Source organism: Pristiophorus japonicus, chromosome 13, assembly GCF_044704955.1.
Source record: "Pristiophorus japonicus isolate sPriJap1 chromosome 13, sPriJap1.hap1, whole genome shotgun sequence".
NCBI classification, from domain to species: domain Eukaryota; kingdom Metazoa; phylum Chordata; class Chondrichthyes; family Pristiophoridae; genus Pristiophorus; species Pristiophorus japonicus.
Genome location: NC_091989.1, coordinates 21,774,563 through 21,796,538, shown reverse-complemented (window position 1 = coordinate 21,796,538; position 21,976 = coordinate 21,774,563). Strand labels below are relative to the sequence as shown.

At 48.8% G+C, this 21,976-nt stretch overlaps 2 protein-coding genes across 2 annotated transcripts; both read left to right on the top strand.

Annotated features, from left to right (window-relative positions):
* Nucleotides 1–493: 493 nt before the first annotated feature.
* LOC139277955 (legumain-like) lies at nucleotides 494–18,710 on the top strand. Its single transcript, XM_070896588.1, has 5 exons — nucleotides 494–562; nucleotides 7,678–7,828; nucleotides 10,676–10,846; nucleotides 12,495–12,562; nucleotides 18,097–18,710. The coding sequence occupies exons 2-5, from the start codon at nucleotides 7,703–7,705 to the stop codon at nucleotides 18,140–18,142; spliced, it is 411 nt and encodes a 136-aa protein (XP_070752689.1). The 5' UTR covers nucleotides 494–562; nucleotides 7,678–7,702; the 3' UTR covers nucleotides 18,143–18,710.
* Nucleotides 3,952–4,332, top strand: LOC139277954 (histone H2B 3-like). Its single transcript, XM_070896587.1, has one exon. The coding sequence runs from the start codon at nucleotides 3,952–3,954 to the stop codon at nucleotides 4,330–4,332; it is 381 nt and encodes a 126-aa protein (XP_070752688.1).
* Nucleotides 18,711–21,976: the final 3,266 nt, after the last annotated feature.

Below are 21,976 nucleotides of genomic sequence, written 5' to 3'. Positions count from 1 at the left end.
ATCCTATCACAGACCTTCCCCTTTGTTCTTTCCTCTCCTCCACTCCCCCCTTCCCTACACTTGCTTAAAAACCTGTTATATCTCTAACTTTTTCTAGTTCTGAGGAAGGGTCATCGGCCCTTAACTCTGTTTCTCTCTCCCCAGGTGCTGCCATTTCCTGCTGAGTATTGCCAGCATTTTCTGTTTTTATATTAAAGAAGAATAAATGCTCAGTAACAACATCTATCTGGAGGTATATCCATCGTACAAATAAACAGAGGCTCATTAAATTCAATGTGTTTGGATTTCATGTCCCCCTTACCGAACATAAAATCACTCCTCTGACTTCCACAATGTCGACTGCATCGTCTCTGCAAATTATCGATTGCTAGTCACAGTGCCGTCAGGTGACCAAGTCATGGCGACTCTGCACCGCCCCTAAATACGTCACCAGAAAGCGGTCTATCCCCGCCGTTGCTGCCCTGTTTGTGCGGTGCATTGTGGGGATGGGGTTCCTAGCTGTGAGTCAGAGACTGCTGATCCGGGAAGAGCGCAGCCCGAAGAGACACATCGTGAGCACTCAGTGAGTTGAATCAGGGTTTGCATTTTCCCTTTTTCTACGAATTTGTAACATTACAAAAAGTTGAAGGTGCGAGTTTAAGGTTTTGTCGAGTTAAAACAAATGTCTTTACGCGGAGGGGAAGAGTGGAATATGGAATTCGACACCACAAGCAGAGAAGGCAATTCTTGAATTGCTTTAAATAGACGAACATTGAAGGGAAGGCGAGTTGGATTAGACGAGGTGGGATATTAAAGGGTATGGGGAGTGAGCAACAGAGTGATATCTCACTACTCATGGTGTCTGCGGTGGAGAGGATATAGGGTTCGGAAGCTCAGCTCGCAGTCCAATAAGATACCGAAGCTGCGAGCAGTCTGGTTCAGCCTGAGACAGTGACAGTGACCGGGAATGGGGTTGGGCTGAAGATGATAGATTCGGGCTTCCCAATGTTTAGCTGTAGAAAATATCAGCTCATTCAAGATTGGATGTTGGACAAGTGGACTGACCGCACACAGGCAGTGGAGAGGGGCATCATCATAGGCAGTCCCTCGGAATTGAGGAAGACTTGCTTCCACTCTTAAAATGAGTTCTTGGGTGGCTGAACAGTCCAATACGAGAGTCACAGGTAGGACAGATAGTCATTGAGGGAAGGAGTGGGTGGGACAGGTATGCCGCACGCACTTTCCGCTGCCTGCGCTTGATTTCTGCAGGCTTTCGGCGATGAGACTCGAGGTGCTGAGCGCCCTCCCGGATGCACTTCTTTCATTTCGGGCGGTCTTTGGCCAGGGTCCCCAGGTGTCAGTGGGGATGTTGCACTTTATCAGGGAGGCTTTGAGGGTGTCCTTGTAACGCTTCCGCTACCCATCTTTGGCTCGTTTGTCGTGAAGGAGGTCAGAGTAGAGCACTTGCTTTGAGAGTCTCGTGTCTGGCATGCGAACTATGTGGCCTGCCCAATGGAGCTGTTCAAGTGTGGTCCGTGCTTCAATGTTGGCCTGGTCGAGGATACTAATGTTGGTGCATCTGTCCTCCCAGGGGATTTGTAGGGTCTTGCGGAGACATCGTTGGTGTTATTTCTTCAGTGACTTGAGGTATCTACTGTACATGGTCCATGTCTCTGAGCCGTACAGGAGGACGGGTATTACTACAGCCCTGTAGACCGTGAGCTTGGTGGCAGTTTTGAGGGCCTGGTCTTCAAACACTTTTCCTCAGGCGGCTGAAGGCTGCGCTGGCGCACTGGAGGCGGTGTTGGATCTTGTCGTCAATGCCTGCTCTTGATGGGAGGCTCCCGAGATATGGGAAATGGTCCATGTTGTCCAGGGCCACGCCGTGGATATTGGTGACTGGGGGGCAGTGCTGTGCGGCAAGGACGGACTGGTGGAGGACCTTTGTCTTACGGATGTTTAGCATAAGGCCCATGCTTTCGTACACCTCAGTAAATACGTCGACTATGTCCTGGAGTTCAGACTCTATGTGCACAGACGCAGGAGGCGTCCGCTCGACAACAGGTTGGGTGGTCTTGGACCTGGCCTGGAGACGGCGAAGGCTGAACAGGTTCCCACTGGTTCTGTAGTTTAGTTCCACTCCAGTGGGGAGCTTGTTGACTGTGAGGCGGAGCATGGTGGCGAGGAAGATTGAGAAGAGGGTTGGGGCGATAACGCAACATGTTTGACCCCGGTCCGCACGTGGATTGGGTCTGTGATGGATCCATTGGTAAGGATCACGGCCTGCATGTCGTTGTGGAGCAGGCGGAGGACGGGGGCATCCGAAATGGAGGAGAACGCTCCATAGACCCTTGTAGTTGACTGTGTCAAAGAGCTTTTGTAAGGTCGAAGAAAGCCATGTATAAGGGCTGGCGCTGTTCCCTGCATTTTTCCTGTAGCGATCACGCTGCAAAAATCATGTCCATTGTGCCCCGTAGGGGATGAAATCCGCAATGTGACTCCGGGAGGAGCTCCTCGGCCGCAGGAGGACTCAAGCGACGACTTTCCCAGTGGCTGTTAGTAGGGAGATTCCTTAAGAGGGTCAAGAGAGGTGGTGGACAGCTGTAGCTAGCTGTCAGTGTATGCGTGGAAGGTCACCCCAAGGGGCATCATGTAGATTAGTAAGAAATTGCTGCTAACTGTTGAGAGCTACTTTTGTTTGGTATTGAGGACTTATCCCTGATTTAGTCATGTTGTTGCCTTCAGTGGCCAATAGAATACAAATGGGACAAACACGAATGGTGTAGCTGTGTTAAGCCCATGATGACACGTCACTGAAATCTTAGCAACAACAGACACCATCTAAGGAGGTGTAGTAGCAGTCCAGGCTCCAATGGAGAGGGCAGTGGAATCATCCTATTAACTGCAAGTCCTCCATTCTAAAGTGACAGAAATGCTCAGGGCTCGATGCTCTGAATTAGACACGTGAGTGTTCTGTCATGTCACATGATTGTCACATCTTTTTTTTCTGGTAGAGGCATGAATTTTGAGCATTCTTTTAGGCAATTTGCAGTTACATACTGCAAATGTTAAAATACTCGATTTTTGCTTTATTTTCTCTGGCCACCAGCCAGTTTCTCCATTGCTGGAATATTTGTCTCAAAACCTGGATTTCCCTCCCCCCCCCTCCCCCAGGTCAGTCAGAATCTCAATATCTATGCATTAACTTCCCTTTGAGAGGGGTGTTCCCAATCTCTCCTCCCGACCGTCCAAGTGAGTCTCCCAATTCAGACATTGGTAGAATCCATGGAGGTGTTCACGCGCTTGTCTGTTCTGTTTATACTGAAGGAGTGTTTGAGGTGTCTGTGCTGGGTGAATTAGTCTCAGCTGGAATAGCAGTAAGGAAGCTACATTTGGTCTCTTGTGTCCCTGAGCTGGGGGAAACTCAGCAAAAGATCCTAGTCCTGATCGCTATCCAATAGCTCTGGTGTACATGTACACAGCCCCTGAACACAATGTTTGAATACCCTGGTCCTAGTTATTAAATGTACCACACTGGTCACTAGTGCTGTTGGCCTATGCTTAGGTGTCAGCAGTTGTAGCACTCCTGCCTCTGAGTCAGAAGGTGCTTGCCACTGAGCCAAGTTCTTGACATTCTTTAGCTAATTACTTGTAATTATGAGGCATAAATTGTATATATTATGAACTGTGGGAATTCCATCTGTGGCCAGGTCCACTTAGGAGTTACCAGTTCAGCCTTCATGCCAGATTCTCGTGTCTTGAAAGCACCCCTACTGCACTAGGCTGAATATTTCTATCTCTCGCACCAGCCATTCTTGTGGCCAATTTACTCCCAGGTTGTAAGCCGTTACCCGACAGTGGACCTGTGCCCACTAACTGCTGGTTGAAACTGCAAATTAATTTCATGCAGGAGCCTTGCAGGTAGCAGAGATAGGAGCGCCTCCACATCATTCGCCTACTTGTGCATGTACCATGCCTGAAGCGGCGTCCAAGGGCATCGCTCCTAAAAAGGGAAAGAAAGAGGCCACCAAAAAACGGGCCAAAGGCGAGAAGAAGCGCAGGAAGACCAGGAAACAGAGCTACGGGATCTACATTTACAAAGTGCTGAAGCAGGTCCACCCCGACACGGGCATCTCCTTTTCGGCCATGAGTGTCATCAACTCGTTCGTCAACAACATCTTCGAGCGCATCGCCTGCGAGGCCTCCCGCCTAATCCGCTACAGCCGGCGGCAGACCATCTCCTCCCGGGAGATCCAGACCACCGTCCGCCTGCTGCTGCTGCCGGGGGAGCTGGCCAAGCACGCCGTCTCCGAAGGGACGAAAACGGTCACCAAATACACCAGCTGCAAATAAAGTAACTCGATCCTCCAACTTGAATAGGAGCGCCTCCATTACATTGTCATTGTTGGCTTTGTGGTAGCACTTTTTTTTTTTCTCTGACGAAGGGTTATGGGTTCGGAACCTCCAGGGAATTGAGTGCCTAATCTAGGCTGGCACTGCAGTGCAGTACTGAGGGAGTGCAGCATTGCCAGAGGTGTTATCTTTCGGATGAGATGTTAAATCCAAGCTCCATCTGCCTATTCAGTTGAATGTAAAAGATCACATTGGGAGAACTTCACTGCTCTTCAATTAGTTCAATGTCCTGGCCAACATTCATCCATCAACTAACATCACCAAAAACAGATTGTCTGGGCAATTGTCTCATTTGCTATTTGTGGGATCTTGCTGTGTACAAATTGGCTGCTACATTTTGTCAAGTAACAATGCCCGCACTTGAAAGTAGATCATTGCTTCTGAAGTTCTTTGGGACATTCCGAGAGAAATGAGGTGCTATGTAAATGCAAGTTTGAGCCCTGATCACTTGCTGCCGCGAGAATTAACAACAATCAAACCTGGGACCCCTGTGAAGGGGACATTTGATTAACCCGTGGCACAGCCAGTCTCTGTACATTGTGTAAATCATTTTCACTTTGAGAATATTAAAGATTGCGACGATGGAATTATTTTATATCCTTCTGTGACTGATTTCATGCCCGTGAAATGAAAAAATTGCACAAGTGGAATAGTAGCGGATTCTACATGTCGCACAATGGCTGATCGATGTTGCATGCATCTTAATTAAGTTTCCCAAGTTACATTCTCAGTCTGTGCTGGGTGAATTAGTCTCAGCTGGAAGAGCAGTAAGGAAGCTACATTTAGTCTCTGTGTCCCTGAGCTGGGGGAAACTCAGCAAAAGATCCCATTCCTGATTGCTATCCAATGGCTCTGGTGTATACGTACACAGCCCTTGAACACCATGTTTGGATACCCTGGTCCTAGTTATTAAATGTACCACACTGGTTACTAGTGCTGTTTGCCTGTGCTTAGGTGTCAGCCGTGGGTCAGTGGGTAGCACACTCTCCTCTGAGTCAGAAGGTGCTTGCCACTGAGCCAAGATGATAATGGGATGAAAGCTTTTCTCTCTGCTACCTGTAAGGGTCCTTCATAAAATTAATTTGCAGTTTCAACCAGCAGTTAGTGGGTTCAAGACCCACTCCAGTGCAGAAAATTCGGGCTGACACTGCAATGCAGTCCTGAGGGAGCGCGGCACTGTCAGAGATGCCGTCTTTCAGATAAAACGTTAATGGTGTGTTTGGATTTTCAGAAAGCATTCGATAAGGTGCCACACAAGAGGCTGTTGAACAAAATTAGGGCTCATGTGAGGGGGGTAATATACTAGCAAGGATTGAGGATTGGTTAACGGACAGAAAACAGAGAGTAGGAATAAACGGGTCATTTTCGGGTTGGCAGGCTGTAACTAGTGGGGTGCCTCAAGGATCGGTGCTTAGGCCCCAGCTATTCACAATATATATCAATGATTTGGATGAGGGGACCAAATGTAATATACCCAAGTTTGCTGATGATACAAAGCTAGGTAGGAATGTAAGTTGTGAGGAGGATGCAAAGAGATTTCAAGGGGCTAGAAACAGGCTAAATGAGTGGGCAAGAACATGGCAAATGGAATATAATGTGGAGAAATATGAAGTTATCCACTTTGGTAGGAAAAATAGAAAAGCAGAGTATTTTTTTTAAACGGTGAGAGATTGGGAAATGTTGGTGTTCAGAGGGACCTGGGTGTCCTTGTACACGAATCACTGAAAGTTAACATACAGGTACAGCAAGCAATTAAGAAAGCAAATGGTATGTTGGCCTTTATTACATGAGGATTTGATTATAAGAGTAAAGATGTCACTGCAATTTTATATAGGACCACACCTGCAGTATTGTGTACAGTTTTGGTCATCTTACTTAAGAAAGGATATACTTGTCATTCAGGGATTGCAACAAAGAAACACCAGACTGATTCCTGGGATTGGGGGATGGGAGGATTGTCCTATGAGGAGAGATTAATCAGACTAGGCCTATATTCTCTAGTGTTTAGAAAAATGAGGTGATCTCATTGAAACATACAAAATTCTTACAGGGCTTGACAGGTCTAGAACCAGGGGTCACTGTCTCAGATTAAGGGGTCAGCCATTTAGGATTGAGATGAGGAGAAACTTCTTCCCTCGGAGGGTGGTGAATCTCTGGAATTTTCTACCCCAGTGGGGTGTGGAAACTCAGTCTTTGAGTATATTCAAGACAGAGGTCAAAGATTTTTGGATATTAAGGGAATCGAGGGATAGGGCAGGAAAATGGAGTTGAGGTAGAAGATCATTGGATGGCGGAGCAGACTCGAGGCCGAATGGCCGTCTCCTGCTCCTAATTCTTGTGTTCTTTTTGTATGTTAAACCGAGGCCCCGTCTGCCCCCTCGGGTGGACGTAAAAGATCCCATGGCACTATTTCAAAGAAGAGCAGGGGAGTTATTCCCAGTGTCCTGCCCAATATTTATCCCCTAATCAACCACTAAAACAGATTATCTGTGTACAAATTGGCTGCTGCGTTTCCTTTATTACAACAGTCACTACACTTCAAAGCACGTCATTGGCTGTTAACAGCAACAACTTGTATTTATATAGCGCCTTTAACATAGTAAAACGTCCCAAGGTGCTTCACAGGAGTGTTATAAGACACAAGCGCTTCGGGATATCCTGCGGTTGTGAAAGGTGCTATATAATTGCAAATCTTTTTTGACTCATGAGAAAGGATTGCAAATCACCCCTCAGCTGCTGCCGCTGTAAGCCAGTTCCAATATGCGACTCTGAGTTGAGTATCTTGGCAGTAACCCCACCCTGTGCTATGGCACAGTGTTTTGTTTTCTTCATTCATAGGATGTGGGCGTTGCTGGCAAGGCCAGAATTTATTGCCCGTCTCGAATTGCCCTTGAGAAGGTGGTGGTGAGCTGCCATTTCAGAGGGCAGTTAAATGTCAACCACATTGTTGTGGATCAGGAGTCCCATATCGGCCCAGACCGGATAAGGACGGCAAATTTCATTCCCTAAAGGACATTAGTGAATTAGATGGATTTTTACGGCACTCCAGTAAAGGTGACCATAAAATATTGATGCTAGCTTTTTAAAAATTCCAGATATATTTAATGAACTGAATTTAAATTCCCCATTCATTAGTCCAGGCCCCTGGATTACTAGTCAGGTAACCTAACCACGATGCTACCTGTACCCTGTTGCTCAGGCTCGCTGTGCCTTCCCCTTGGGGCTGGAGAACCCTGTCTCGTCGAGTAGAAGTTAAAGATCTTCTTGTGATGGTTCTTCCTGCAGGCACTGGTGGAGATCCAGCGAGACGATGGCCGGGATGGGGACTGTGGCACAGTGCGATGTACCTGTCGCAATCCTTCAGAATCGGATCAAAGCTGCCAAGTACCCCGAGGAGACGGCGAAGCTTCAGAAAGACCTGGACCAACTCCTTGAGGTAACTCAGCATGGGACAGGACACACTGTCCCCCAGGCCGTGCTTCTCCCAATCAGTGACGAGCGGTTCACTGACCGGTGATGGGAGGGATGGGTCACTGTCCGGTGATGGACTGACCGGTGATGGGAGGGATGGGTCACTGACCGGTGATGGGAGGGATGGGTCACTGTCCGGTGATGGACTGACCGGTGATGGGAGGGATGGGTCACTGACCGGTGATGGGAGGGATGGGTCACTGTCTGGTGATGGACTGACCGGTGATGGGAGGATGATTCACTGTCTGGTGATGGGAGTGATGGATCACTGACCGGTGATGGACGGTCCAGTGATGGGAGGGATAGGTCACTGTCGGGTGATGGACTGACAGGTGATGGGAGGGATGAGTCACTGTCCGGTGATGGGAGTGATGGATCACTGACCGGTGATGGACGGTCCAGTGATGGGAGGGATAGGTCACTGTCGGGTGATGGACTGACAGGTGATGGGAGGGATGAGTCACTGTCCGGTGATGGGTCACTGTCCGGTGATGGACTGACCGGTGATGGGAGGGATGATTCACTGTCCAGTGATGGGTCACTGTCCGGTGGTTCACTGTCCGGTGATGGGAGGGATAGGTCACTGTTGGGTGATGGACTGACCGGTGATGGGAGGGATGAGTCACTGTCCAGTGATGGGTCACTGTCCGGTGGTTCACTGTCCAGTGATGGGAGGGATGATTCATTGTCCGGTGATGGGAGGGATGAGTCACTGACTGGTGATGGACTGACCGGTGATGGGAGGGATGAGTCACTGACTGGTGATGGACTGTTTGGTGATGGGAGGGATGATTCACTGACCGGTGATGGGAGGGATGGGTCACTGACCGGTGATGGGAGGGATGGGTCACTGACCGGTGATGGGAGGGATGGGTCACTGTCCGGTGATGGGAGGGATAGGTCACTGACCGGTGATGGGAGGGATGGGTCACTGACCGGTGATGGACTGTTTGGTGATGGGAGGGATGAGTCACTGACCGGTGATGGACTGTTTGGTGATGGGAGGGATGATTCACTGACCGGTGATGGGAGGGATGGGTCACTGACCGGTGATGGGAGGGATGGGTCACTGTCCGGTGATGGGAGGGATAGGTCACTGACCGGTGATGGGAGGGATGGGTCACTGACCGGTGATGGACTGTTTGGTGATGGGAGGGATGAGTCACTGACCGGTGATGGACTGTTTGGTGATGGGAGGGATGATTCACTGACAGGTGATGGGAGGGATGGGTCACTGTCCGGTGATGGACTGTTTGGTGATGGGAGGGATGATTCACTGACCGGTGATGGGAGGGATGGGTCACTGACCGGTGATGGGAGGGATGAGTCACTGACCGGTGATGGACTGTTTGGTGATGGGAGGGATGATTCACTGACCGGTGATGGGAGGGATGGGTCACTGACCAGTGATGGGAGAGATGAGTCACTGACCGGTGATGGACTGACCGGTGATGGGAGGGATGGGTCACTGACCGGTGATGGGAGGGATGGGTCACTGTCCGGTGATGGACTGTTTGGTGATGGGAGGGATGATTCACTGACCGGTGATGGGAGGGATGGGTCACTGACCGGTGATGGGAGGGATGGGTCACTGTCCGGTGATGGACTGTTTGGTGATGGGAGGGATGGGTCACTGACCGGTGATGGGAGGGATGGGTCACTGACCGGTGATGGGAGGGATGAGTCACTGACCGGTGATGGGAGGGATGGGTCACTGACCGGTGATGGGAGGGATGAGTCACTGACCGGTGATGGACTGTTTGGTGATGGGAGGGATGGGTCACTGACCGGTGATGGGAGGGATGGGTCACTGACCGGTGATGGGAGGGATGAGTCACTGACCGGTGATGGACTGTTTGGTGATGGGAGCGATGATTCACTGACCGGTGATGGGAGGGATGAGTCACTGACCGGTGATGGGAGGGATGGGTCACTGACCGGTGATGGGAGGGATGGGTCACTGTCCGGTGATGGACTGACCGGTGATGGGAGAGATGGGTCACTGACCGGTGATGGGAGGGATGGGTCACTGACCGGTGATGGGAGGGATGAGTCACTGACCGGTGATGGACTGTTTGGTGATGGGAGGGATGATTCACTGACCGGTGATGGACTGTTTGGTGATGGGAGGGATGATTCACTGACCGGTGATGGGAGGGATGGGTCACTGTCCGGTGATGGACTGTTTGGTGATGGGAGGGATGATTCACTGACCGGTGATGGGAGGGATGGGTCACTGACCGATGATGGGAGGGATGAGTCACTGACTGGTGATGGACTGTTTGGTGATGGGAGGGATGATTCACTGACCGGTGATGGGAGGGATGGGTCACTGACCGGTGATGGACTGACCGGTGATGGGAGGGATGGGTCACTGACCGGTGATGGGAGGGATGGATCACTGACCGGTGATGGACTGACCGGTGATGGGAGGGATGGGTCACTGACCAGTGATGGACTGACCGGTGATGGGAGGGGTGAGTCACTGACCGGTGATGGACTGACCGGTGAGGGGAGGGATGGGTCACTGACCAGTGATGGACTGACCGGTGATGGGAGGGATGGGTCACTGACCGGTGATGGGAGGGATGAGTCACTGACCGGTGATGGACTGACCGGTGATGGGAGGGATGGGTCATTGACGCACACTGAACCAAGAGGATGCCGGGAGTGCCACTGCCACGTGTTGTTCTCACCCCGGGATGTTTCCATGGTTACCGGGGGGAGCGCGGAGTAAAATGGTGGATTCTGGCTCGTTGTCGGTCCTTTCCCTGGTGGTCGGGGTGCAACTAACGGGTCCGTTACGTTGCAGACGAGAGAGCTGATCCGGCAGACCGTGCGGCAGATTGTCCGGCTGGCCACCGACTCCGAGCAACAGGCCGAACGCACGCTCACCACCAAGCAGCGCCTCACAGAGCGGGAAAACTACCGCGCCGCAGTGGAGTATTTCCAACTTCAATGCTTCGACTGGAACAAGCAAGAGGTACGTCTGTAGCGCTATGATGTGAGTTAGTGATGGACCGGCAGAACAACTTGCATTTAGATAGCGCATTTAGTGCAGTAAATCATACCCAAGGTGCTTCACAGGAGCAATTACCAAACAACAAATTGACACTGAGCCAAAGAAGGAGATATTAGGACAGGTGACCAAAAGCTTGGTCAAAGAAGTAGGTTTTAGGGGCGTCTTTTATAGGAGGAGAGAGATGTGGCAAGGTTTAGGGAGGGCATTCCAGAGCTTAAAGTCTAGGCAGCTGAAGGCACAGCCGCCAGTGGTGGTGCAAAAGAAAGTCGAGGATCATTTTTATTTATATAGCGCCTTTAATGTAGTAACATTTTCCAAGACGGATGCACAAGAGGTCAGAATTGGAGGAGCGCAAAGATCTGAGGCTTGTGCGGCTGGAGGAAGTTACAGAGATAGGGAGGAGCGAGGCCATGGAGAGATTTGAAAATGATAAGAATTTTAAAATTGGAGTTGCTGGACCGGGAGCCAATGCAGGTCAGCGAGCGCAGGGGTGATGGGTGATTGAGACTTGGTGCAAGTTAGGATTTGGATGAGCTCAAGTTTACGGCAAGTCTCGAGGTAACAAAAGCATAGATGAACAATGCCAGGGGCTGGCGAAGTAACACCATGATATTATATGCAGCAGCGAGAGAACTGCTCACTTCAGCATTCAACACATGGGTAATGGGAATCACAGGGAAGAGAAATAATTAACTATAACAGTCCAATCATGAAAATTGGTTTCCAATGTTTGAAAATTATTCCACATAAAGTTAATGGGAGTGGGTTTGATATTTTACGTGGAAATGTTGCACCCCAATAACTTGTAAAGATGGTTCCTTACGGCTCCCCCAATTGGCTCAAAGATAAACTATGTAGAACTGAGTACAAATCAGGGTATTCCCACGTTCAGTTCCAATCTACGTTCAGTCAACTGATCTCAGCCAGGGTTAGAGAGGGAAGAAATCGTCTGGCGTTCACTCTCCTCTCCTGATCTCGGTCCAGTGACCCTTGGTTGGAAAGTGGATGTTGGATGAGATCAGGATCAGTAATGGCTACGGAAGAGCCTGCCATCACTGACTGTCTAGGCCAGGGGTGGGCAATTATTTGGGCTGGAGGGCCACTTAACAAGTTTTGGTGAGCTATAAAATACAATATAACTCAATGTAGCGTATATATGATGGGAGGCTAACTTCTGCACTCCGCAGTAGGAGAGTAGAAAGGCTCATTACTATCGACATTTGATGAAAGGTTAAACAGAACAATCTGATGGCGGACAACCTGACTCGGCCAAATACTTGAATTAGGAAAAACTGAAACAAAAACAGAAAGTGCTGGGATTAGCACAGTGGGTGACAGGTTGGCACTTGTACACAGCGTTGTGACATGCCACATGTGGTCGTGCCTCTACGTTCATTGTTCTAATTCCTAATTTCGGCTATGAGAATGTTGTATTTAACGAGGGATGGGGTGGAAGGGGTTGGGCAATAGTTGGCAAAAGAAAAGGTTCAAATCTACATTCAGACTCTATTTTGGGAGCATCCCACTTTTGTAACTGGTGTAAAAGGAAGAGTTCCCCTGTGTTGGTGTGGCCACCATGAATAATTGTCCATCTGACGTTTTATTGCAGTATGAGTATGCTCTTCACCAGCTGAGTCCCTTCGTCAATCTGTGCGAGGAGCGGATCCCACTGATACGGTACAGTATCACCCAACACCCCCTGTACTCGGGCATTCAAAGTAAAGTGCACCCAAGGTTTCATTGGATAGGTGGGGTAGGGGGGGGGGGGGGCAATTAGCCATTTAACAGAAACCCTTACGGAAAATAGTGAGTGAAGTAGAGAATAATTTTTAAAAATGTTAAGCTGATGTTTGGTGTTGAGTATTAAGGAAGAATACAACATAATACAAGAAGACATTGGAAAACTTGCAGAGTGGGCAGTTAAGTGGCAAATTAACTTAACAGTTGAATGTCAGTTGATGCACTTTGGTAGGAAAACAGAAACATCACCAACACCTTGGAAAACAAGAAACTGAATGGGGTAGAAGAGCAAAGGCATCTAGGGACAAAGGTAAGGTGAAGAAATCATTAAAAGCAAAATTGCAGATTAGCAAAGCAATTAAAAATGCTAACAGAGCACCAGGATTCATTTCTAGGGATATAGAATTCAAAAGTAGTGACATTTATGTTAAAGTTGTATAGGACCCCAGTCAGGCCCCACTTCGAGTACAGTGCACAGTTTTGGTCTCCATACTGTAAAAAGACATAGAACCACTGGCGAGAGTGCAAACAAGATTTACAAGGATGGTACCAGAACTGAGAGATTATAGCAATCGGGAAAGATTGAACAGGTTGGGGCTTTTTCTTTAGAAAAGAGAAAACTTCGAGGAGACCTGATAGAGGTTTTTAAAATGATGAATGGGTTGGAGAATGTAGATGTGGAGAGTATGGGCCCAAGTTTGCCTCCAGGATTAGAACGGCATATCTCCGTGTGGTGCGCCGACATTTGGAACAGAAACGGCGCCTATTATTTACCTTGGTATTCTCCCCTCTATCCAGTCGATCCAGGCCCTTGGCACATTGCAGCAGAACGCGTGGAGGAAAGAGCCAGGTCCTGGCGCTGAAAACAGTGCCAGGACCTCTGCACATGCGTGCCAAAATGTGCGCGCATGTGCAGTAGCTCCAGGCCCCCAAGGCTGCGTGGGAGGGGCCCGAAGCACACTGCCCCCAGCCCTGGCCAAATGGGCTCCCAGGGCAAAGATTGGTTTCTGGCCTCCCTCCCCCCGTTCAGCTTCCGCTTCCCCTCCCTCCATTCAGTCGTTCCCCCTCCTCACTCCTTTCCTTTACCCCAACCCCTCTCTTTCCCCCCCTCTTTCTTTCCCCCCCTCTTTCTTTCCCCCCCTCTTTCTTTTCCCCCCCCTCTTTCTTTCCCCCCCTTTCCCCTCCCTCTTTCTTTCCCCCCCTCTTTCTTTCCCCCCTCTTTCTTTCCTCCCTCTTTCTTTCCCCCCCTCTTTCTTTCCCCCCCTCTTTCTTTCCCCCCCTCTTTCTTTCCCCCCCTCTTTCTTTCCCCCCCTCTTTCTTCCCCCTCTTTCTTCCTCTTTCCCCCCCTCTTTCTTTCCCCCCTCTTTCTTTCCCCCTCTTCTTTCCCCCTCTTCTTTCCCCCCCTTCTTTCTTTCCCCCCCTCTTTCTTTCCCCCCCTCTTTCTTTCCCCCCCTCTTTCTTTCCCCCCCTCTTTCTTTTCCCCCCCTCTTTCTTTCCCCCCCTCTTTCTTTCCCCCCCTCTTTCTTTCCCCCCCTCTTTCTTTCCCCCCCTCTTTCTTTCCCCCCCTCTTCTTTCCCCCCTCTTTCTTCCCCCCTCTTCTTCCCCCTCTTTCTTTCCCCCCCTCTTTCTTTCCCCCCTCTTTCTTTCCCCCCCTCTTTCTTTCCCCCCCTCTTTCTTTCCCCCCCTCTTTCTTTCCCCTCTTTCTTTCCCCCCCTCTTTCTTTTCCCCCCCTCTTTCTTTCCCCCCCTCTTTCTTTCCCCCCCTCTTTCTTTCCCCCCTCTTTCTTTCCCCCCCTCTTTCTTTCCCCTTCCCCCCCCTCTTTCTTTCCCCCCCTCTTTCTTTCCCCCTCTTTCTTTCCCCCCCTCTTTCTTTCCCCCCTCTTTCTTTCCCCCCCTCTTTCTTTCCCCCCCTCTTTCTTTCCCCCCCTCTTTCTTTCCCCTTCTTTCCCCCCTCTTTCTTTCCCCCCCTCTTTCTTTCCCCCCTCTTTCTTTCCCCCCCTCTTTCTTTCCCCCCCTCTTTCTTTCCCCCCCTCTTTCTTTCCCCCCCTCTTTCTTTCCCCCCCTCTTTCTTTCCCCCCCCTCTTTCTTTCCCCCCTCTTTCTTTCCCCCCTCTTTCTTTCCCCCCTCTTTCTTTTTCCCCCCCTCTTTCTTTCCCCCCTCTTTCTTTCCCCCCTCTTTCTTTCCCCCCCTCTTTCTTTCCCCCCCTCTTTCTTTCCCCCCCTCTTTCTTTCCCCCCCCTCTTTCTTTCCCCCCCTCTTTCTTCCCCCCCTCTTTCTTTCCCCCCCTCTTTCTTTCCCCCCCTCTTTCTTTCCCCCCCTCTTTCTTTCCCCCCTCTCTTTCTTTCCCCCCTCTTTCTTCCCCCCCCTCTTTCTTTCCCCCCCTCTTTCTTTCCCCCCCTCTTTCTTTCCCCCCCCTCTTTCTTTCCCCCCCCTCTTTCTTTCCCACCCCTCTTTCTTTCCCCCCCTCTTTCTTTCCCCCCCTCTTTCTTTCCCCCCTCTTTCTTTCCCCCCCTCTTTCTTTCCCCCCCTCTTTCTTCCCCCCCTCTTTCTTTCCCCCCCTCTTTCTTTCCCCCCCTCTTTCTTTTCCCCCCCTCTTTCTTTCCCCCCCTCTTTCTTTCCCCCCCTCTTTCTTTCCCCCCCTCTTTCTTTCCCCCCCTCTTTCTTTCCCCCCCTCTTTCTTTCCCCCCCTCTTTCTTTCCCCCCTCTTTCTTTCCTTTCTCCCCCCTCTTTCTTTCCCCCCCTCTTTCTTTCCCCCCCTCTTTCTTTCCCCCCCTCTTTCTTTCCCCCCCTCTTTCTTTCCCCCCCTCTTTCTTTCCCCCCCTCTTTCTTTCCCCCCCTCTTTCTTTCCCCCTCTTTCTTTCCCCCCCTCTTTCTTTCCCCCCCTCTTTCTTTCCCCCCCTCTTTCTTTCCCCCCCTCTTTCTTTCCCCCCTCTTTCTTTCCCCCCCTCTTTCTTTCCCCCCCTCTTTCTTTCCCCCCCTCTTTCTTTCCCCCCCTCTTTCTTTCCCCCCTCTTTCTTTCCCCCCTCTTTCTTTCTCCCCCCCCTTTCCCCCCCCTCTTTCTTTCCCCCCTCTTTCTTTCCCCCCCTCTTTCTTTCCCCCCTCTTTCTTTCCCCCCCTCTTCCCCTCCCTTTCCCCCCTCTTTCTTTCCCCCCCTCTTTCTTTCCCCCCCTCTTTCTTTCCCCCCCTCTTTCTTTCCCCCCCTCTTTCTTTCCCCCCTCTTTCTTTCCCCCCCTCTTTCTTTCCCCCCCTCTTTCTTTCCCCCCCTCTTTCTTTCCCCCCCTCTTTCTTTCCCCCCCTCTTTCTTTCCCCCCCTCTTTCTTTCCCCCCCCTCTTTCTTTCCCCCCCTCTTTCTTTCCCCCCTCTTTCTTTCCCCCCCTCTTTCTTTCCCCCCCTCTTTCTTTCCCCCCTCTTTCTTTCCCCCCCTCTTTCTTTCCCCCCCTCTTTCTTTCCCCCCCTCTTTCTTCCCCCTCTTTCTTTCCCCCCCTCTTTTCCCCCCCTCTTCTTCCCCCCCTCTTTCCTCTCTTCTCCCCCCCCTCTTTCTTCCCCCCCCTCTTTCTTCCCCCCCCTCTTTCTTTCCCCCCCTCTTTCTTTCCCCCTCTTTCTTTCCCCCCCCTCTTTCTTCCCCCCCCCCCTCTTTCTTTCCCCCCCTCTTTCTTTCCCCCCCTCTTTCTTTCCCCCCTCTTTCTTTCCCCCCCTCTTTCTTTCCCCCCCTCTTTCTTTCCCCCCCTCTTTCTTTCCCCCCCTCTTTCTTTCCCCCCTCTTTCTTTCCCCCCCTCTTTCTTTCCCCCCTCTTTCTTTCCCCCCTCTTTCTTTCCCCCCCTCTTTCTTTCCCCCCCTCTTTCTTTCCCCCCTCTTTCTTTCCCCCCCTCTTTCTTTCCCCCCCTCTTTCTTTCCCCCCCTCTTTCTTTCCAACCCTCTTTCTTTCCAACCCTCTTTCTTTCCAACCCTCTTTCTTTCCAACCCTCTTTCTTTCCAACCCTCTTTCTTTCCAACCCTCTTTCTTTCCAACCCTCTTTCTTCCCAACCCCTCTTTCTTCCCAACCCCCCCCCTCTTTCTTCCCAACCCCCCCCTCTTTCTTCCCAACCCCCCCCCTCTTTCCCAACCCCCCCCCTCTACGCCTGATTTATAAGTGTAGGCAAGTTTTTTCTGAGCGTACAAAAATCTACATTTACTCCATTCTAAAGTTAGTTTGGAGTAAGTTTTCGCTGCCTAACCTTGCAAAACAGGCATAAGTGCCTGGACATGCCCCCTTTTGAAATGAAACTATTCTAACTCACTAGAACTGAAGCAAACTAAATGCCGAGAATTGCAATTTCTAAGATGCTCCATTCTGTACTAGTTGCTCCATAAAAATCGGAGCAACTCAGGCCGAAACTTGAGCCCTATGTTTCTACTTGTGGGAGAATCCAAAACTAGGGGCGATAAATACAAGATAGTTACAATAAATACAATAGGGGAATAAGGAGAGATGTCTTTACTCAGTGGTTAGAATGTGAAACTCGCTACCAGAGGACGTGGTTGAGGCAAATAGCTTAGATGCTTTCAAAAGGAAGCTAGACGAGTACATGAGAGAAAAGGGAATAGAAAGATATGGGGAAAGGCTGAGATGAAGCGGGTGGAATGGGAGGAGATTCGTGTGGAGTATAAATCTCAGCAAAGACTAGATGGGATGAATGGCCTGTTTCTGTGCTGTATATTCTGTGTAGTTAAACTGTTCTAAGGCTGTTCACCCAGAGTAATGGGGGAAAACTCCACTGTGCAAATTCCGAGGAGCTGTAACAGTGACGAGGGGCAGGGGAGTTGCCCAGGGTAACAGCAAGAATATCCCTGTCAAATGAAAATGAAAAACTCGAGTTAGCTCAGTCGTTACTAACCTGGATTACTCAACTGGAAGCTGGGAGACGAGAATTCAACTTCCAGTACTAACCAACATCAAACCTGGTCTTGGACAAGAAGTGAGCCTAGTCACTATTTATTAAGGTGGGCATCTGACTGAAGGAGGGGAACCTGGGCAGCACGATTGGATGTGACCAGTTGTCCCAGCAGTCGATGCAGCTTTTGATTTATCAGTTCAGGACTGTCCAAATCGGAGAGTCCGTCAGTGGATTAAGAAGAGTATTGGTGATGTGCCACCAGGTGTCACTAGAATACACAGTGTACGTGACTTACACAACCAGCTAAAGGTATCGAGAAGCAGGAAATGTATATGCTTTTTAAAATAAAAAAGTCTCCACTTTGTCATCTTGAGTCTAATAAATCTTTCTGAAAGTTGGAATTGGAGGCTCAATGGATCCCTCATCCTGGAGCCTTGTATATCCCTATGCTGGAGGAGCAAGGACCTTCGATTCATCAAAATTGTTCCTACTTCAACTCGAGTGGTGCACCAACTTGCAGAATATGTCACTTCTTTCCGAGACCTTTTCTGTGCTTTCTCTCTACACGGGCTGCATTGTAATCACTGTGTTTGAACAGGATCAAGGAAGCGATCGACCAAGTGAGCGAGAAGCTGAAGCAATGAGGATGTGGGAAGCCTCCCCCTTCCATTTATCGGAGGCTGGGATCTCCGTCTCTCTGCTCGGTGTGTCTTCTAACTGGAATCGTAACTTTCGAAGCTTCTCTCTCTCGCTATCTGGTGCTGCTGGTTAGTCCGCATTACTCCAAATAACTGGACAAGAGATTGCTACTGAACAGCAAGTCACTTGACCCAAAAGCAAACAAAAAGCCCTCATACTTTCTTGTCTATATAACCTGCACTACAAATATAATGTCACTTAGCATTTATAAAGCAAATTACATGATATAACATACTTGGTTATTGTAATACACACTCATTAATAATGGTGCAAGTCAAACTGAAGTTCTTGAGGTATGCTCAAGGATGGAGATCAGACCATTTTCTGTCTAGGCCCTGCCTGTTTACATTGGGTGTTGCAGGATAGGCCATGTATTGAGGGTCCCACAAAGATGAACAGCTTGGTTATCTGATGGATGCACCAGTCGGTTAGCTGGACCACTTGGCTTCAAGGAACAACCATTTTTTTGGTACAAAGATCTTCAGTTATTACTGGGGCACAGTCTCTTGCCGGGGTGGGGGGGTAGGGAGAGGAGCAGTGCTCTGTTTCACGATGAAGGTGTGAGGCAATTGATGCGGTTGACGTCATTCCATTGTCCATTTGCAAACAAACAAAAACATTTCAACAAAGCCATTCTCGTGAAGATTGTGGGTCACTTTAAAATGGCAATATTTTCAGGAACACAAAAAATGTATTGGGGTCAAACACCCCTTCCCTTTTTAATTAATCACAACCCTAGCCAGCCACATTCTGTGATCCCATCTCTTTTCAAAAATGCATCCAGTTCCCTCCTGAACTCATTTATACTGGCTCTGTTAGTTTTTTCATAACTCCATTACCTCTGGGTGAACATGTTTTGACTGACTTTCCTTCTGTATCAATGCAAATTATTTCTATATATCTGACTTCCTAGTTTTTAATTTGGGTCACTGGGTATTGGAAGCTAGCACTGCAGTAAACAGTTTGCCTGGATGTGGTTTGTGGCCCCTTCATACTCTTAAACTTTGGTTCAGTCATTCAAAGTCTCTTTTTCAAACAGGCCCAAATCCATTGATCTTTGTTTGCTTGTGAAGGTCCCATTGGACTGTCCACATCACCTCCCCACTACTCAAATCACACGGCAACTATACATCTAACTTACTCCACCCATCCACGTTGGATTAGGTTCTCGAGGACTTCCGTTCCACACCATCTGTCAACTTCCCTGCCTTAGAAACCATCAATTTCCTTCCTCGACCTCCCTCGAGGGGTGGGGGGGGGGGGGTTAGGGGGAAAGCCAATCGGTGCCGTTAATATCTCTCTAAGCCTCAATCTTTCTTCTCAATAGATACGGACCCAGATCCTTTTAAATGTGTCAATTGGTCCCAAATCAACCCACTAGGAGAAAAAAAAGTCTGTTCTAATCTTTGTTTTACCATCTTCATGGTGCTCATGTTGCTCATCTTTTCTCTCTCAACCTTCACGTCCACAATGTCGACCAACCCAATTCATCCGACGTCAGCCATTGAGCTTTTTCTAAAGCTCCTTTGAACACTGGTGGTGATTTATTTCAGAGGCACATGGGCAGGTTTCTTACCAATATGGTATGTTCTGGGGCTGGTTGGGACTTGAGCACATAATCTAGGCTGACACTTCAGGGCACTACTGAGGGAGTGCTGTATTGGTGTAGGTGCCATCTTGCAGGTGATATGTGAAACCGTGGCCTTTCTCTGAGGTATGTTCTTGTGTAAAATATCTCATAGAAATATTTGAAGAGGAGCTGACTGCAATGTATTTACTTCAAAGGTTCTTTGCTTAATAGCAATGCATTCCTATGAATTCTTAAGAACTGGCTGATTTCTTAACAAAGGTTTAACAATCGCACTACACATTACAAGTTCATCCACTAGGCTCACAACTGCATACCTCACTGTGGATGACCTAAACCCAACTGACAGGGGTTTTATTGAGTCTTGTTAAGTCACACTCAAACCTGTGAGCATCTTCACAGGTGTATACATTACACTGGCCAACATTCATCCCTCAACCAACACCGACACGACAGATTAACTGGTCATTTGTCCCATCTGCTGTTTATGGGATCTTGCTGTCTGTAAACATTTCCCTATAATGGCTACATTTCAGAAGCAATTAAATGGCTGGAAAGCACTTTAGAACACTGCCAGGACAAAGCAGGTGCTATATAAATGCAACATTCTTTATTTCTGATCACTAATTTAGTTTTAAGTAAATGAAATGACTTGGGAATCAATCCGTTTGAGTTGATTGGGTTTTTATTTGTTCTGTCCTTTATGCTTTTATTCATTGTCCTGCTAATTGCATTTGGTGTTTTAAAAATGAATAAAGCTTTTTAATAATTGGAGTCAAAGTGCAGTTTTTATTGAACCTGGTGTGAGAACAGGGACTCTTAGCAACTGACTGCTATAAAAGGAGTCCAACTGATGTCTATTGAGAAGCAGGATTGAGGCGCTTGTATTTTTTTTGTCGTGTCAGCTGTGGCTCATTGGTAGCACTCGCATACAAGTCTGAAGGTTGTGGGTTCAAGTCCCACTCCAGAGATTTGAGCACAAAATCTAAACCAACACTCCCAGCGCCAGTACAGTACCAATGGAGTGCTGCACTGTCTCTCTCAAATCTTGTCAACATCTTAGCCTCAAATTGATCAGCCCTTTATCTTCTATACTCAAGGGAATACAAGCCATGTCTATGCAACCCGTCCTCATAATTTAACCCTTTTGGCCCTAGTTTAATTCTGGTGAATCTGTGGTGCTGCCCCTCCAAAGCTAATGTAACCTTCCTGAGGTGCAGTGCCCAGAACGAAATGCAGTACTACTGCGCTGTGAGCATCTTTGGACCGTAATGGATGGATAGGCCTGGATGGGCAGAATGGCTCACATCACTTGTGTATCTCCTACTATCCTGCGAGCTGGCCTTGGTGAGCTTTTACTTTGTCTGGGAGATTTTTTTTTCCCCAAATGTGTCTCCTTTTTGCCCTCTTGCTGAGCTTCAGTTCCGTCTTGTGACAGAGAGAGAGAGAAGCTGGAGGTGAGAGGAAGATCATATGACAAGCATTCTCTTGTACCCTGTGCAGGAAAAGAGATAGAAAGAGGCCTGAAGGGTTCAGGTAAACGCAAACTGTGACCTCTAACAGTTGGTGCTTTTCCAATACATAATCGCTTGGCAAATGAATTTTAACAAGGTGTTGGTATGACTTTGGTTTATAAAGAGTGACGATCCCCTGTCCTTGTGGCATTCGGTCCTGCACAAACCATCACCGTGCTTCAGAATCGAACATGGGTGTAATCTAAAGTCTCGCCCTTGCACAATGACGATGCATCAACCGCAATAATAAACTGACACTTTTCATCACCTTCTGTAACCAAAGGTCCACTTAGTTTCGGGATGATTTATATTGAACGCGAGAGTGTAGCTGAAAGGAGAGGAATCCAATTACTCCGAGACAGCTGAAAAATTAAGCAGCAATGAACTGTCAGCCCGTGTATCCGAGCGAGCTTTCCGAAAGTAAATTAGCGTTAAATGGATTTTTTATCCCCTAGCTTTCACCTATGCTGTAAAGGTGCTGAGTTACGCTGTGTGACAGGTCCACGAGCATCAGTCTACCTCCTGTACTTTGCCCACATGGCCATGTTCCATCGAGTATAATAGCAAATTAGCATTGGCAGGATATTCATCCATAGGGTTAATACAAGTCCTCATCTGATATCTACGTACAAGCACTTGGAGCAGGGATGACTAGATAATGATCTGGAGCAAGAGGC